At 50.8% G+C, this 18,047-nt stretch overlaps 1 protein-coding gene across 2 annotated transcripts in view; it reads left to right on the top strand.

Annotated features, from left to right (window-relative positions):
- Nucleotides 1–18,047, top strand: part of SYN3 (synapsin III) — a 365,786-nt gene that overhangs the window by 13,759 nt on the left and 333,980 nt on the right. For both annotated transcript variants that reach the window (XM_081129888.1, XM_081129889.1), the window contains exon 2: nucleotides 14,016–14,486. In XM_081129888.1, coding sequence (XP_080986014.1) covers nucleotides 14,176–14,486 — 311 coding nt within the window. In that variant the 5' untranslated portion in view covers nucleotides 14,016–14,175. The remainder of the gene's footprint in view (nucleotides 1–14,015; nucleotides 14,487–18,047) is intronic.

Below are 18,047 nucleotides of genomic sequence, written 5' to 3'. Positions count from 1 at the left end.
TAGGTTTAATAGATGATCAGGCTTAAAACAGTACCTAGCACGGAGGAAGCATTACGTAAACATCAGCTGCTGCTATCACTGACGTCATCTTCACTACGTAAAGGTCACACCACGGGCAGCGAGGGTGCCCACCTGCTCCCTTGGTGCAGATATGCATGCGAGCCTCGCCCGCACCTGCTCCTTGCCTGAGCCTTGCCCACACCTCGTCCTTGCCTGAGCCTCGCCCGCACCTGCTCCTTGCCTGAGCCTTGCCCACACCCTGTCCTTGCCTGAGCCTTGCCCACACCCGCTCCTTGCCTGAGCCTTGCCCGCGCCTGCTCCTTGCCTGAGCCTTGCCCGCACCTGCTCCTTGCCTGAGCCTTGCCCGCACCCCCTCCTTGCCTGAGCCTTGCCCGCACCTGCTCCTTGCCTGAGCCTTGCCCGCACCTGCTCCTTGCCTGAGCCTTGCCCGCACCTGCTCCTTGCCTGAGCCTTGCCCGCACCCCCTCCTTGCCTGAGCCTTGCCCGCACCTGCTCCTTGCCTGAGCCTTGCCCGCACCTGCTCCTTGCCTGAGCCTCGCCCGCACCTGCTCCTTGCCTGAGCCTTGCCCGCACCTGCTCCTTGCCTGAGCCTTGCCCGCACCCCCTCCTTGCCTGAGCCTTGCCCGCACCTGCTCCTTGCCTGAGCCTTGCCCGCACCTGCTCCTTGCCTGAGCCTTGCCCACACCCGCTCCTTGCCTGAGCCTTGCCCGCGCCTGCTCCTTGCCTGAGCCTTGCCCGCGCCTGCTCCTTGCCTGAGCCTTGCCCACACCCTGTCCTTGCCTGAGCCTTGCCCGCACCTGCTCCTTGCCTGAGCCTTGCCCGCACCCCGTCCTTGCCTGAGCCTTGCCCGCACCTGCTCCTTGCCTGAGCCTTGCCCGCACCTGCTCCTTGCCTGAGCCTTGCCCACACCTCGTCCTTGCCTGAGCCTCGCCCGCACCTGCTCCTTGCCTGAGCCTTGCCCGCACCTGCTCCTTGCCTGAGCCTTGCCCGCACCCCGTCCTTGCCTGAGCCTCGCCCGCACCTGCTCCTTGCCTGAGCCTTGCCCACGCCCGTCCTTGCCTGAGCCTCGCCCGCACCTGCTCCTTGCCTGAGCCTTGCCCACGCCCGTCCTTGCCTGAGCCTTGCCCGCACCTGCTCCTTGCCTGAGCCTTGCCCGCACCTGCTCCTTGCCTGAGCCTTGCCCGCACCTGCTCCTTGCCTGAGCCTTGCCCGCACCTGCTCCTTGCCTGAGCCTTGCCCACACCCCGTCCTTGCCTGAGCCTTGCCCGCAGCTGCTCCTCTGCGTGAGCGGTGAGGCCGCCGGCTCTCCTGTCTACAGTGGGGACCGTGTCCTCACCTTGCGGCCGAGTCTGCACATCCAGAAATGGAAGGAAGGCCAGTTTGGCTGTAGAAAGTGAGGGAGGGTGATGAAGGCTTCAGGCCCTGAAAGAGGCTTGAATGCCACCCGAAGTCCCGTGGGGACCAGCGAGGGGCCGGCGGTGTTAGGGGAGCGGACGGGGAGGAAGGGAGGCCAAGACCCGCTTGGGTCCAGGTGCGAGACGATGGCTGGGACCCTGGAGGTGGCTGCGGGTTGAAAGTAGCTGGTTGGAGGCTGTGGAGAGGAGCCGATGGCGGGCTGGGCGTGGGGGGCTGGAAGGGAGGGATCGTGGGCTTCCCCGAATTTCTAGCTTAAATGGCTGAGCGGGGCATTGCTGAGGGGGAGGGTGGGGAGGGGAGACAGCGGGAAATCATCACGATGACTTCAGATGCCTAGTAGCTAGGCCTTCGCTCCCACCAGAGTGAACTCGCTAAGTTCCTCGTTAGGGCGGCACCCGGGCACCAGCAGCACCGCCCGGCTGGCCGCCTGCCCTGCGGCAGCTCGGGCAGGAGGCCAGGCCACCGAAGGCGCTGGGGTTGAAGGCCGCAGTCCCCGCAGCCTGGCCTCAGCAGTACCCCCATCTCTGTCTCCCTGCGTGTCTCCCCTGTGCCTCTCAGTCTTTATCTGTCTCTTTATCTGTCTCTCTGTCTATCTGTCTCTGTTTCTCTCTGTCTCTCTCCCCCTCTCCCCCACCCTCTGTCACCGGTCAGTAGCTTTACTCAGGTGTTCCAGGTGGCTGGCTGGTGATCCCCCCTCATTCTGGCCCTTCCTTTGCATCCTCAGGTATGTCTTAGGCTGAGTGAGCTCCCCAAAGGTCTCCTTTGTCTCTGGGAAGAAGGTTACTTATTTGGCGCCATGTGTTTTCTGATCCAGGAGAAAGGAAGACCTCGTCTGGTTCCCGGACCTTGGCAATGCCGGCATCTCTCCTTGACTCGAGGTGCCCGACTCTGCCAGCTGCTGTCCCCCCCCAGCTCAGTGAGCCCCAAACCCACAGCGGCGGTGTGTGTAGGCTCTGCGGGGACGCAGAGCGGCTCTCTTAGTCCCAGTTGGTTGGTGAGACTAGTCAGAGCAGTCTCTAGAGGAGGAGGGTGAGCTGAGTCAGAGGTAAGAACAAGCCTAACAACGTAGGAAAGCAAAGGGAGCTGTGCCAGGTAGAGGGAACAGATGTAAAATCACTGGGGGCGGGGGTGGGCAGGGGGTGGGGGATGGGGGACAGATCCCGGCTCGCGGGGCCCCGAGGCATCACATGTGATGGAAGATCAGTGGGCCCTGCCCCTGGCAGACCTGGGTTTGCCTCCTGGTACCACACAGGGGCCATGCTGCCTTGTGGTTAGCGCCCTGCCCACCGGAGCCAGGTTGCCTGGGTTCGAGTCGCAGCTCCGCCACTTCTCAGCAGTGTGACTTGGGGGCTTGGTGTCCACAGCTGTACAGTGCAGAGAGAATAGCATCCCCAGCTCACGGGGCTGGAGGGAGGATGGCAGGAGTTAATATGTATCAGGTACATAGGACCTGCCTGGAGGAGCTGTAATTGCTATTTACAGGTTGACCGGGAGTACATTACTTATCCTCTCTGGACCTCAGTTTCCTCCTCTGAGAAATGGGGTGATAGCACTTCCTGGGCAGGGTTGTCACGACAGTTGGGGACCATCGATAGGCCGTTCTTGCGCTGTCCCTGGCTCCCCGTGTAGGCTCAGTAAGAGGCAGTCGACCCCACCACCACCACCATCCTCATGGGCTATCCCGGCGTCTAGCCCTTGCTTATTTACTGCCCCCCTCCTCCCAGCAAACATCATGGATCATCCAGCCTGGAGACTGGAAGCCAAGTGCCATAAATCTGGCCACAATTGTCCTGAAAAGCCTGTCTGCCTTTTTCTGGGCAGCAGAGCTTTTGGCTACTCATCAGCTTTCCCCCAAGTCACATTAAAGGCCAGCAAGCAGCAAGGCCCCCTCTGCAGCGGGTGCGAGTCAGCATTCGCAGATGCCTCCTGGGCCCGGCCCTGAGAAGGAAGGAGCTGTGACAAGCACAAGGGAATCCTGGGCCACTCCACTCTCTCCTTCCTCCCCTCGCATGGAATTGGATTTTCATCTGTGGCCCTGCTGATGAGGAACCTGGAGAGGACAGGGCAGGCTCCTGGGGGTCGTGGCTGGGCTCTGTCCGTGTTCTGCCCCTGTTCTGATCTGGTCTGCATCTCGGGAAAGCCACGTGCTGTATGTAGTTCAAAGTGGACCCAGGATCCAGGTTGCCTGGGTTTCCATCCCTTCTCCATCACTGACCCAGACCCAAGGCCTTGGGCAAGTCCTTTATCTCCCTGGCCACATCTGTAAAAAGGAGATGTTAATCATCTCCTAAGATGGAGAGGCGGGGAAGGGGTGGAAGGGAAGACATGCCTATGTGATGTAGCATTTGAACCCAGGAGAGATGAGGGTGGCCTGGCGAGGAGGGGAGGAGATGGGATTGCATTCTAGAGCCACTTAAGAAAAGTAGGAAGGCAATGAGCAAAGTGTTATCTTCAGGGTTTGAGCCTGACTTGTGTGGGTGTAAGGGGGGCGGTGAAGGAGGCAGAGCTGTGCCCCCGCAGGAGAGGAGGGTGCTGCCCAGAGGGACCCGTATTCCACATGATCACCAAGGTGGGCATCTCTCCAGCCCAGTTTAGAATGAAAATGCCTAGGAACAATACTGTGAAATATGCCCACAAAACCACACTTGGTTTATTTTACAGTAAGTTAACATCACTAAAAAATCACCTTTATGTATTCTGAACAGCAGTCGCTGAGGGGCTCAGGATGATCGTTTGGCTCCGGACCTCAGGTTATCAAGGGCCTCTGTTAGAGTTTTGACGTGACCTTTAGTTGAAGGTCCTGGTAAATCAGAGGCTCTCCGGTGTGATTGTCAGATAACACAGGCTGTATCCTGCCCGGTGCCGCCTGGGGAGCTCCATCCATTCTGTTCGTACATAAATCAGGTGATTACTTTGTGCCTAACATAGTTGCTTTATCATTGTAGGCTAAAAGCTTTAATTTAATTTGACTCTGTTTTGGCATTTCTCTATTTGAAAGTAGTTTGGATCAGGGAGGGTGGTCTCAAATAAATGGAAGAATCCTACGTATCTTGATGTCTCGGAGACTCTCTCCTGCCCAGTTTCCAACAAGGGGAGGGAGTGGTTGGTACGGAGGCCTCACTCACCCACAAATGCTCGCTCCGAAGCCCGAGTCCTGCTGGTCGGGGGACCCACAGTGGGAACAACAGTGTTGCCACTCACAGGAGGGCAAGGCCTGTGTGGGTGGACTTGAACTCATCAAAGACAGCACACGCTTTCATGCTGGGCCGGAGGAGAGCTCCTGGATGAAAGGCCTGGGATCTATGTAGGGATGGGCACTCCCTGGGCAGAGGCGCAGCAGACCTTCTCGCAGGGAGTTGAGCGTCTCCTAGCTCTGTGCCTTGAATGGCACAGCCCCTGGGTTCCCAGGCTCCCCCGGACTCCCACACTGCCTGGGCTCATCCATATATTGATGAAGCCCAGCCCACGTTGTCTCCATGAATTTTTAAACTTTCCGCTTGTGCGGAAGGGATGTTCGCAGCTGTTCATTACCCAAACGCTGGCTCCTAATGGGTGAGGAAACCGAAAACCTTTCAGCACTCATTGAGCAGAAGCGGGAGAGAGAGAGAACTTAGGTCTCGGTGTGCTTACGAGGAGAGGAGCTTTACTAGAAAATGAAATTAGATTTTCCTTTGCATGATTCCAGTTTTGGTTCAGCTTGGGCTTCGGTGTCAGGCACTGCGACAGCTGCTTTCTTGTGTAACAGTCACACAGTTAGTCTTCGCAAACAAAAGCTGAGGATGGTTTCATTTCATTCCTGTTTTTAAACGGGTTCACGCAACAGATAATTATTGAACCCCTACTACATGCCAGGCACTTTCCTAAGTGCTTGGGATACAGCAGTGAACAAAGCCAACAATGATTTTTGGTTTTGGAGGCTGCATATTACCAGAGGGAGCAGAGACTCAACAGTAAGCAAAATAAATCAGTCAGTTATAAAGTTTCCAGAAGGCAGTGTGTGCTGTGCGAAACAGAACAAGCGGAATAGGGTAGGAGAGATCCAAAGTGCCGGATGGCTTAACGCTGGGTCATCAGAGGAGGCCTTGCTGAGAAGGTGACATTTGAGCAAAGATCTGAAGCAGGTGAGGGCGTGAGCCATGCAGGGTTCCGCAGAGAGAGTGTTCCAGGCGAAGGCACAGCCAGCACAAAGCAGCTGCTGAGCAGGTTCAATCACTGCAATTCATCTTCCTTTACTCTCTAAGGAACGTGCCCGGCCCCGAATATCCCTTACCCGACGCGCCCGCGCAGGAGATCCAGGCGTGCGCCCGCGGAACACGCGCCGTGGACATCTGCGAGCACTTTACAGAGGAAAGAGCATTTCACCTGGGGAGGTGGGACTGCTCTGTGCCCTGATTACACGAACGTGTTCAAATTCATAGGACTGTATACCAAAAAAGTCTATTTGACTCCATTGACGTAAAAAATAAGTGTTTAGAAAAGTAACAATGCATTTTATTCGGGTCTGCTCCGAGACCTGTGGGGAGGAAGGTGGGGATTGGCATCTTCACTTTGCAGATCAGGAACCTGTGGCCCAGATGTTACTGGGCTGCAAGAGGCAGAGCTGGTCTCCAAGTCAGACCTGCCCACGGCGCCGCTTCACGTAAATGCTGCGCTCCCTGCCACCCTGCCGCCCAGGCTTACGCTGACCGCGCCGCCAGACCCTCCGCCGCGGGAAACGCGCTGTCGGAAAGCACTCGAAATCATGACACCAGCTAACAGATGCTCGTGGCGTGCCAGGCACACGATGCTCTGCATGTGTCATGTCACTTAACTCTCACAAGAACCCCGTGAGACGTCCTGTTACACTGTCCCCATTTCACAGATGAGAAAACTGAGGGTCATGGTGGTCCTTCACCTGGGTTTGGTAGGGGTCTTGCACTTGAAGAAATCTTTTTATTTTATTTTTTTCAGTAAAGTATTTCCTTTTTTAGTTTATGGTTCACAACAAACTGAGGGGAAGGTACAGCAATTTCCCATAGGCCTCCTGCCCCTACACGTGCATAGCTGCCCCATTGTCAACACCCCTCCGCCAGAGTGGTACCTGTGTTACAAGTGATGAGTCTGCATTAACGTGTCATAGTCACCCGAAGTCCATAGTTTACACCGTGGTTCGCTGTTGGGGTTGTACATCCTGTAGATCTGGACAAATGTACAGTGACATGTATCCATCGTTATGGTAGCAAACAAGAGTATTTTCACTTTCCTGAAGATCTTCTGTGCTCCACCTATTCATTCCCCACCCCCGCCCCCAATCCCTGGCCATCATTGGCCATTTTACAGCTGACTTGTGAACAATAGAGGTTTGAGCTGTGCGGGTGTACTTATCTACAGAGCTTTTAAAGTAAATGCTGTAAATGTATTTTCTCTTTTTTAATGATGTTCTTAATATTTTCTTTTACTTATATTGTAATAATTTAGTACATAATATATATAACATACAAAATATGTGTTAATTGGGTATTTCTGTGATCGGTAAGCCTTCCAGCCCATGGTAGACTATATTAGTAGTTAAGTTTGGGGGGAATAAAGTTATAAATGGATTTTTTGGCTCTGTGGGGGGTCTACACCCCTAACCTCTGCATTGTTCAGGGGTCAATTGCAATGTCTCTGTAGCTGCCTTTTCTAGAATGTCATGGAGTTGGAATCACCCAGTATGTAGGTAGCCTTTACAGACTGGCTTCTTTCACTTAGCAATATGCATTTAAGCTCCCTCCGTGAGTTTTCATGGCTAGATAGCTCACTTCTTTTTAGCACTAAATAATATTCCCTTGTCTGGATGTACCAACGTTTATTTACTCATTCATATACTGAAGGACATCTTGGTTGTGTCTCAGTTTTGGCAGTTATAAATAAACATTCTGCTATGAACTGTGTGCTGGTTTTGGGGTGAACACAAGTTTTCAACCCCTTTGGGTAAATACCAAGGAGCATGAGTTCTGGATCATATGGTAGGAGTATGTTAAGTTTTATAAGAAACTACCAACCTGTCTTCCAAAGTGGCTGTGCCCTTGGCATTCCCGCCAGCAGTGAATGAGAGTTCCCGTTGCTCCACACCCTCCCCAGCATTTGGTGATGTGAGCGTTCCTGGTTTTGGCCATTCTGATAGGTGTATAGTGGTGTCTCATGGTTTAATTTGCATCTCCCTGATGACACATGGTGTGGAGCATCTTTTATATGCTTATTTGCCATCCGTATATCTTCTTAGGTGATGTGTGGCCATTAAGGTCTTTGGCCCACTTTTAATTTAGTAGCATGTGAACCAAGACTATGATAGGGTGATGGAGAGGAGAGGATGGGACTGACAGGGCCTGGTGACTGAGTGGCTGAAATTGGTGAGGGTCAAGAAGTGAAGTGTGAGACTCAGGTTTGTGGCCTATGTGAGTGGACAAATAGGGGGACTTCAGGGAGCAAGTGAGGGGCCCAGATGGCTGAATTTATCTCAGGATGACTAAGGAATGAGTCTGGGGTCTATGAGACACCTTAGTGGAGATGTCTATTCTCCTGTCCGGGCTGATCGGTTGCCCTCTTGGATGCAATACTCGTGTTCTTATGATTTGCACCCTACTTCTGTCTGGTGTCTCCACCAACACGTCTGAGAAGTCTCCAGCCCTTTTTTATTTAAAAAACAACAACAAAAAGCCCTAAACCAGTAAAGACTTCCTTCATAGCACAGCCGCCAAGAAGTAAGTTTGCAAAGCTGCTTTATAAGGTGTTTGTTTTTGTTTTATTTTTTCTGTCCTGCCTGGTGTGCTCGCTCTTGCCCGCTAGTGGCCATTGGTGGGGCGGCGTGGGGCTGAGCACTCGGTTGGCCAACAGGATTCTGTCCCAGAGTCTTCCTTCCCTCCTTTACCTCCCCAAATCCCTCTCATCGTCACCTTGTCCCACTATCAGATTAAGGTTGTCACTGAAGAAATATCCAGTGTCTAGTAGCAGAAGAAATGAGTGACTCAGGGAACAGGGAGATGCCTTGCAAATCACGTAATCTAACACCTTCCTTTCTCACTTAAGGACCCAAATGACTAACAGCCCCTCACTTGTCTGGCTCCTTCCAAACACACCCCCTACAGTCTGTTTCCCACACAGGAGCCAGGTAGACTAGATCACGTCTCTCTCCTGTTCCTAACCCTCTAGTAGCTTACTTTTACACTTGGATTAAAATCAAAATTATTTTCAGTATGACCTTTCATGGTCTAGCCCGTCTTCACTTTTCTAAACATTTTCTTATAAAAATCTCCTTCTTATTTCCTGGTTGGGATGGCCTTCCTTTTATTCTTCAAATTGCCTAACTCTTTCCAGCCCCAGGGCCTTTGCATAGAAACGTCCCTTTCCCCTCACCTTCCATGTGTCAGAGAGGCCTTGCCTGTCCTTCTCCATGTTAGCCTTTGTGAGCACTCTGTGTATTTCCTACTAACTCTTACCCCAATCCATAAATATCTGTTCACTGGTTCATTTTCTCCCCCCCTTTACCAGACCGTGAGCTCCCCTGGGGCCTGAGGTGGGGAGAAGTCACAGGAGGAGCCTGTGACTGACACTGGGGCAGTTCAAACACAATGAGGTGGTTCTTCTGCGGGTGGGGAGCTCCCCCCAGGGCAAGGTTGACCAGATCTCCTGAAGGGACTGCTAAACAGCCTCCCGGGTCCCTCCAACTCTAACATCATGTTACTTCTTTATCTAGTATTTAAGAAAATGAAAGAGATTCAGTTCCACTATTGACTCAGTAGCTTCCACGGTTCTAGCCCTCTCACAGATCATTCTAAACTTCAGCTAAAATGTTTAAAAGAAACTATTTGAGGATCCTGGAGAGAAACAAAACACAGATAGACTAAGGAGGGGCTTTGTCCCTTGGAAGAAGGGAAGCGCCGAGTGAGATCCACGCTCGCGTGGCTGTTCCTGGAAAGCACTCCCCAGCCCACGTGGCAGGATTAGGGGTCTGACAACTCGTAACAGAGTAGCCAGAAAATGAGGAAATCTGGAGTCGTGCCCCAGTTCCATGCTCCCAGTAAGATCAAGCGAGGCCTCACTTAAAACTACTGTAGCTCCACCCCTTCTTTCAGCCCGTTTCTGCTTTGCACACTCGCCCGCAGTAGTTCATCGTGGGCGTGCTCGCCAGTCACCGTCCTGCTTGCAAATGGCCAGGGCAGAGCAGCTGCCGGCTGGGAACCCGACCTGGAGCAATCTAACCGATATTTAGAGAACATCACACCCAGCAACTGCAAAACACATGTTCTCCCCAAGCGACGTGGCACCTTCATCAGGACAGAGCTTACTGAGCCGTAACATTAATCTCAATGAATGTCGAAGACGTCGAAGGGTTAGAATCTTATAGACTATGTTCATTCATCATAAATGGATCAATAAAATATCCGAGAGAGCACTGGAATTTGAAAATTAAGTGCATGTTTAGGTAACACCTGGGTCAAGAAAGAATCACAGAGAAATGAAGAATAATTTGAACTGAACGATAATGAAAATACCTGTCAGGTTTCTGAGATGCGGCGAAATAGAGGGAAATGCGTTGCTTTCGATGTTCATATTAGAAAAGACGAAAGGTCTAAAATTGGTGATTTCCATTTCCATTTCGAGCATCTAGAAAAAAGAACCAGTTAAATCCTTAAACCCAAAGTAAGGAGAAGGGAAGAGGTAATAAAGAGCAGATAGAAGTGAAACAGAAGACAATAGAAAGTTGGTTTTCTAAGAGATTAATAAAATTTATAAATTTGTAGCAACCCAGATTGCTCAAAAAGAGAGAAAAGCCAAATGAGCATTATCAGGAATATCAGGGAAAATCACAACATATTCTACAGAAAATGAAAGGATAGCCTGGCCAGCGTGGCTCAGTGGTTGAACATTGACCTAGGATCCAGGAGATCGCGGTTCCATTCCCGGTCAGGGCACAGGCCCTGGTTGGGGGCTCGATCCCCAGCAGGGGGCGTGCAGGAGGCAGCCGATCAATGACTCTCATCATTGATGTTTCTCTCTCTCTCCTCCCTTCCTCTCTCTGAAATCAATAAAGACATATATATTTTTTTAATTTAAAAAGAAAGAAAATGAAAGGATAATAGAGAAACACCATGAACAACTTTATGCCAATAAAACCCAGCTGAGATGAAATGGACAAGTTGCTTGAAAGCTTATGTTGCCAATATTGAAATAACAAGAAACAGAGAATAGAAATAGATTTATGAAAGGGCATTAGTTTATTATTAAAACCTTTCCAACAAAGAAGAAAACCAGCCCCAGATGGCTTCACTGTTCATTTCTGCCAATAATTTAAGGAAAAAAAAAAGCCAATATCGCATAAACTCTTTTAGAAAATAGAAAAGGTGGGAACCCTTCCCAACATACTTTGTGAGGTCAGCGTTACCCTGATACCAAAACCTGGCAAAGACATTGCCAGAAAAGAAAATTCCAGACCAATATTCCTCATGAACACAGACACAAAACCCCTCAACTTAGTGTCATCAGACTGAATTCAGCAATCTATAAAAAGGGGGGATTCACAGTGACCAAGTGGATTTATTCCAGGGACACAAGTTTGTTTTCACATCTGAAAATCGGTCACTGTAACTCACCACATTAAGCAAATAAATTATTTTTAAAAACATAATCCTCTCAATCAGTTTAGAAAATCACTTGGCAAATCCAACATCCATTCATGAGAAAAACCCTCAGCCAGCTAAGACTATGAGGGAACCTTCTCAATGTGATAAATTGCATTTACAGAAAACTCACAGCTAACATCTTATTACTGTAATGTGAGATATCGAGCATTTTCCCTCAAGGTTGGACCAAGGTAAGGTGTCTGCTCTCATTTCTATTCAGCAGTGGAGGTCCTAGTACTGTAATAAGAAAAGTGAAAGACGTAAAAGGCATTGAAATTGGAAAGTGAGAAATACAGATGTTTCTATTTGTAGATGACGTGACTGTTTAAATAGAAAATCTTAAGTAACCTGTAAACAATGACTAGAAACAATAATTGAATTTATCAGGTCAATATAGTGACAATAATTGGCAAATATGTAGGGTGTCCCAACAAAATGTATATACACACTTTGAATACAGATAAAGGCAGTGTTTATTAAAACACATTTTCAAAATTGAGCTATCAGCTGTTACAGTGTGTATACATTTTTTGGGACACCCTGTATGCTATTAGCAGCAAACAAATGGAAAATGAAATAGAAAACAGTCTTAAAGTATCATTCCCTCCCCCAAGAAATTATTGGGAGTCGATTTAACAAAACATGTGTAACACCTCTATATTGAAAATCATAAAACATTTCTGAAACTAAAGGAGAGTTAATAAGTAGGGAGCTCTACCATGTTCATGAAGTGGAACATTCAATATCGTTGAGAAGTCAGTTCTACCCAAACTGAGGTATAAATCTTTTGTAATCTCAATCGGTGCTCCAACAGACTTTTTCATACAAGTTGATTTTAAAATGCACTCAAACATAGGAACTGGAATACCCCAAATAATCTTGAGAAAGAAAATGTAAGTAGGAGGACTCACCGTACCTGATTTGGGGGCTTTTCTAAAACCACATTAGTCAAGGTGGTGTAAAGATATACACGTGAGTAGATCATAATAAAGAGCCCCAAATAGACCCCTGTATGTACAGTCCATTGGTGCCAGCAAAGCCACCAAATTCGTTGGGGAAAAATATTTTCATAAGCAGTGCTGGAAAACTGGATAAATGAACCTCACCTCATCCTGCTCAAAAATTGAATTTGGATGGATTGTAGACATAAACAGAAAAGCTAAAACTGTAATACTTCTATAAGAAGTTTTAGGACAACATCATCATCATCTTGGGGTTGGTGAAGATTTTAAAGAGCAGACACAGAAAGGAGGAACCATAAAAAATAATTTGGTAAATTGGACTTCATAAAAATTTAAAATTTGTTTATCAAAATATCTGCAGATATATGTAACAGATTTTATGTATGTGGTTATAAATATGTATACATATGCATATATATATTTGTATGAATATACAAAATATTCCTAATAACCAAGATATGGAAATATGGTCTCATCTTTTTTTTTTTTAATGCTTTTATTTAAAAAAAAATTTTTTTTAATCCTTACCGGAGAATATGCCCTCATGGATTTTAGAGAAAGGAAGGGAGAGAGAAAAACAATGTGAGAGTGAAATATCGATTGGTTGCCTCCACACATCCTCCCCAGAGACTGAACCTACGACCTGGGTATGTTTTTATTTCAAGTAACGATTCGCTTTTTGTAAGAGTTATTTTATTATTCTGCTAAACTTCTGCTCATGAAGGAAATGAAACGGCAAGCCAAAGACGAAGAAAATATTCACAGTAGACATATCTGACAAAAGACTCATATCCAGAATTTATAAAGAATTCCTAAAGATAAATGGTAAAAACGTAAACAGCCCACCTGCTTACAATGGGCCGAAGGCTTGAATAGACACCTCACGAAAGAAGACACATCGGCGGCCAGTAAACCCGGAAAAGGCACTTGGCCGCAGTAGGTATCAGAGAAAATAAACGGAAAGCCCAGTGAGATACCGTTTTACACCCATCAGGGTGGCTGAGACGAAAAAGACCAATAACGACTGACGGGCGGTGAGGATACAGCAGCTGCGGCTCCCGGTGGGAGCTCTGTGACAGTTTCTTATAAAGCTCAACAGTTGCCAACCCTGTGCCCCAGCAAACTAACTTCTAGGTATGTGTTTTGCCAAAGAAAAGTCTCTTTCCCTCTCTTTTCACCCCAAAATACTTAAAAAAAAACACACACACAAAAACCCATACAGCAATTCTACTCGCAGTACCCCCACACGGGAACCCTTCAGGTGTCCTTGGCCGGAGAGCAGTGACGGCCGGCGGTGACACTGCAGTGAGGTCAAGGAGAGGTCGGAAGACTGCGTCGGAAGAGTGCTGGCCTATGAGGGTGTGTGGACTGACCGGGGGGCCAGGAGGGCTTTCTGAGGGGTAATAAATCTTACACCGGTGGACACGAGGGGGGAGGCCGTGGGATGGCATTAACCCAAGGTAACCGCCGTTAACATTAGCATCCGGCGGGTTTTCTTTCCAGCGTTTTGCTACTTGACCGTCTAGGTGGTTGTAGTCTCTCTGCACTTATACTCTTGGACCATGATCTTATTTACAACATGAGCTTTTCTGTTACCAAGGTCCCCCCTTAAGCTGCCCTTTTCCGTAGCCACGAGAGGTGTCACGGAGCCCTTGTGCGGTGGCTTCTCCACTCAGCCGCCGGGGCCTGAAGGCCAGGTCCCCTCCGGCATGTCGCCAGCGCACAGCAGGCCGCGGTAAACGCGCTTGGGCAGGAGGCTTTATCTGGAGCTCGGGTTCCGTTCTTGGGCTGGAATTCTAGAAAGTGGAAATCGTGGGTTACAGGGTGTGCTCTCATTACATGTCGCCAAATTTCCTTCCTTAAGGATGTCCCGCTCCCGTTGCCCCCAGCGGCGGGGCAGGAAGGGGCCACACCTGCTTGCTGTTAAGGGCCGGAGGTGGGTTCCACTCACGTGTGCGTTGGCTTATTTCCACAGGTGGCAGAGGCGGCTGAAGCCCACTGGCGCCGGGCCCCTCTCTGGTCAGCGCACACAGCCTCCTGGTCCAAGGCCCCCCTACTCCGTCTCCTGGCAGCCTGTGTCCCCGGCCTCGCCTAGACCCTCCGAGGGGAACAAGCCCCCTCCTCCGTGCACAGCCATGAATTTCCTCCGGCGGCGCCTCTCCGACAGCAGCTTCGTGGCCAACCTGCCCAACGGCTACATGACAGACCTGCAGCGCCCGGACAGCTCCACCAGCTCGCCCGCGTCCCCGGCCACGGAGCGCAGGCACCCGCAGCCCCTGGCAGCCTCCTTCTCGTCGCCGGGCTCCAGCCTCTTCAGCTCCTTCTCCAGCGCCATGAAGCCCACCTCGCAGGCCCCCGCGGGGCTGATGGAGCCTCCGGGGCCCTCCACGCCGGTTGTGCAAAGGCCCAGGATCCTGTTGGTGATCGACGATGCCCACACAGACTGGTGAGCGGGACTGGGGGCCCTCCCAGCTGGCGGCAGGAGCGGAAATGGGGCTTAAATCACTCTCGTGGGGCTCTGCGAGGCTGGGTGGTGCAGAGACGGCTGGAGGGAGGGAGGGAAACGAACATTTGCCATGTGCTTACAGCATGCCAGGTGTGTGGCACCTGCTTCTCCTCTGGGCTTTACATAAACACGTCCACAGTCCCTCACCTGCAAATCCCAGAAGCTCTAAACACTAAAAAGTATGTTATAGTCCGTTGGACAGCTGAGCCTGATCTGAAGGAAAGTGGGACTGTAACAGTGTTTATTATATGCTCGCTGTGCTTGCTCATATGACCTGCTGCAAGCATCTTCCTGCGCTTGCTGTGGGGTGCTGCCCAGAGCCCCTGGAAGCATGATCTAATACACAGTATGTGCTGTATGTGCCATCTCACCTCTCTAAACACAGAGAACTTTTAGGATCTGAAATAGTTGCTTACCCATCAATCAGCCTCAGGAATCCTCCCCCCATTAACTGAGGTTTCTGTGAGGTTGAAGGAAACCCACACAGGTCCACAGCCCTTGTTTAAAACCCCTGGGAGCAGAGTGGCGGAGTTTGCATCCCAGCTCTTACATGTGCTGGTTGGTAGTCTGGCCTCTTAACACCAAAGGTGATAGAAGTGACACGCCTTCCAGCCTCTTCATGGTGAGCTCCCCGGGGCAGAGACCAGACAAGTGTGCCGAGGTCATTGCTGGGGTTGTTCCATAGGTAGTTACCGAGCAGTAGGTGAGTGCAGGACACAGCCGTAGGTGGTCAGGTAAGTGGTGAGCAGGCCCTCCTCGCACAGGTGGAGAGTAGGTCTCTCCTCCACATTTTGGGTAGAGACAGGTGATAAATGTTACGAGTCCGGCTGGAGACACAGAATCTGCAGGCCGGGAGGTGAGCCCAAACGTGGAGACACGGCAGCTCCCCAGCAGGGCAGTTCTGACAGGCGACCGGTGGTGGGTGGCTGTGGGGGCTGAGAGCAAGGTTGCATGCCCGTGTCTCCCCAGGCTGCCATACAGCAGGCACCTGGTAAATGCGTGTTGAGTGAATGAATGAATGAATGAATGCTCCAGTTCACTAAGCACGCTGGGCGCTCTGTTAGTCTAACAAGCATGCGTGCACTCACCTGCACTCCTCGAGAAGTTAACTCCGGTTGGGATTGACTGAGTGGGAGATATGTAGAGTGTATAACACATATGCAGTCACCACTGAAGCACCTTTAGCAGGTTCAGGTCGGTCTCCACTTTCCTGCCCAGAAACCACTTGATCTTATCCAGAGGCCATGCGCGTGGCCTCTTCTGACCAGCTGCATCGTCTTCCGTGGGCTGCTTGCTGGAGGGCCCTCATCACGGAGCCTTGCTCATCTCTGCCTATGTGCGTATCTGCACCACCTTCAGGCTCTGAGCTTAGGGGACGATTTCTGCAGAGGGGTTGCCTCCAGGGACTCTCGCCTGTGCAAACCTGCTGGCAGCCCACCGGGTAATTGAATGCCTATGTGGTCCTTGCAGCCCTGTTTCTCTTTGTCCCAGTGCTTGGCCTTGATTTCGAGTGTCCTCTGCTGACTGTGTCGCCTCTGGCTTAGTCAGGCTTTGCCATGACTGGGTGATGGGTAGGTGCTTAAAAACCTATTTGTCAGGAAGGTTGCTTCCTGCATGGAGGTTGAGCTCGTAAATGGCAGCCTGGTGCAACAGCTAAGAACACAGGCTTCAGAGCTGGGCGCTCTGGGTTCAAATCCGGTCTCCACCCCATTCTGCCTGTATGACGTTTGTAAGTTACTACAAACCTACCTATAATAATATTAATACCCACCTATAGAGGTAACAGATGTCAGTAGGATTCAATCCTGAGTTCACATAAAAGTGCTGGTGGACAGTAAGTGCTATTTAAGTGCGTATTATTACCGCAAACTCTTGCGACCTGTGCAACATTAATGACTTTGACTGCAGCCCCAGGTAGGCATGCCTGTTACCCTCTTCATGCCCATACTGGGCAGAGCAGATTAGGCTTCCCCCAATGAGCCGGGATGCTGTGCTGGTCACTCTTCCCTGCTAGCTCCTGGGTGACAAAGCTGGGTCTTACTGATCTCTGTGCCCCCGGTGCCCACAGGCTGTGTAGTGTAGTGGATGGGCACAGTGGCTGAAATGCAGTGATGGCCTCTGGTCTTCAACCTCTGTAACCCACAGGCATGACACTGCGTGAATTTATAGGCTGTGCGCACAGGTGGGGGACACGATTTTGGCTAAAGGGATTTCACATATTGTATTCCAGTCCTGTTCACGTGCCCGTGTTTTAATCAGGTCTTGAGAGCAGCTGTCCTTTTCTTGCCCCTCAGTGGTTAAAAAAGAGAAGCTGAGACTCACCCACTTGCCTGGACGTTGGCTCTGCATCCGTCGAATGTTTGTGACAGAAACTTCCTGCCCTCAGACCCATCAGCTGCTCATTCAGAACTCCATTTTGCGTCCTTTGCAAACTTCCTAACCCCTCTTAATCTCAGTACATTCCCAACTTTCTCCAAATGGATGCTGGCGTCTCCGAATCCGGGTTCTTCCCCGCAGATTCCTGTCCCCGCTCCCAGGAGCGGCCAGCAGGTGGCGGGCCAGCCCCACTGTCCCTGGGCGGCTTTGGCAGAGCCGTGGCTGCCTTCCCAGGCGGTCCCCGGCCTCCCCTTCATTGTGGGACTGTCCCCGAGAGGAAGAAGTTGCTAAAGGGGCGAAGCCAGGTCACACAGCCCCTTTCTCCCCCCTTTGAGATGATAATGAAACGGGGAGGCAATGATCCACTGTCTGGACTAAGAGGGAACCCACCGGAAACAGTTCTGCTCCCCTGTCTCCCTTCTGAGCCCCAGATCCCTGTCTGCCACTTTCTGGTCCAGGGCCTTCCTGCAGGCAGGTTTCCTTGCAGGCAAGGGAGTTGCAGGAACCCCCCACTCTTTCCTTCCTGGCAGAGACCGGCTCCCAGACTCTGGGGACCAGCCTGGGCCCCCAAAGACACTCTCCTACCTCGTCAGTGACCTGGGGAAGGGGACTTTTCATCTTCTGAGCAGAAATACAGGGTCTGAGAGCCAACTTTGCTGCGAAGGACTCGGGCTGTGCATTTTAAGATCCCACCACTTTTCGGGATTTCCCTTGGAAGTAAGCCTGGCTGGGCAAGGGTGTTTGGGGAACTTTGGACCCCACCCCACCCCCAGCCCCTCACTACCCTCGGTCTGGCTTAGTTGTAGGTGTGAACTAAAGTTGGTGCTGTCCTCTGGGGTGAAAGATCAGCCTGTCTTGAGAACCACAAGAGAAAGGAGAAAATAACAGACATGGATATCCAGCTCAGTTTCCTCCAGCCCTGCTGATCTCCCCTTTTTCTCTTACCTAGATTTTTCTAGTAGCTTCACTGGCTTCAGGCCTCCTGTCTTAACCTCACCTGGTGACCTTCTATGTCACCACCAAGGTGTGGTCTTTCTGAAACACAATCTGATCGGTGTGCTCCCAGGCACCCTGTGCACCCTCTTTATAATCCTGCTATGTCATTGCCCTCAAGTTCAAGTTCAA

The sequence above is a fragment of the Miniopterus schreibersii genome (assembly GCF_964146895.1).
Source record: "Miniopterus schreibersii genome assembly, chromosome: 2".
Taxonomy (NCBI): domain Eukaryota; kingdom Metazoa; phylum Chordata; class Mammalia; order Chiroptera; family Miniopteridae; genus Miniopterus; species Miniopterus schreibersii.
Note: the sequence above shows the minus strand (reverse complement) of the source record. Positions and strands in the feature narration are given on the sequence as shown.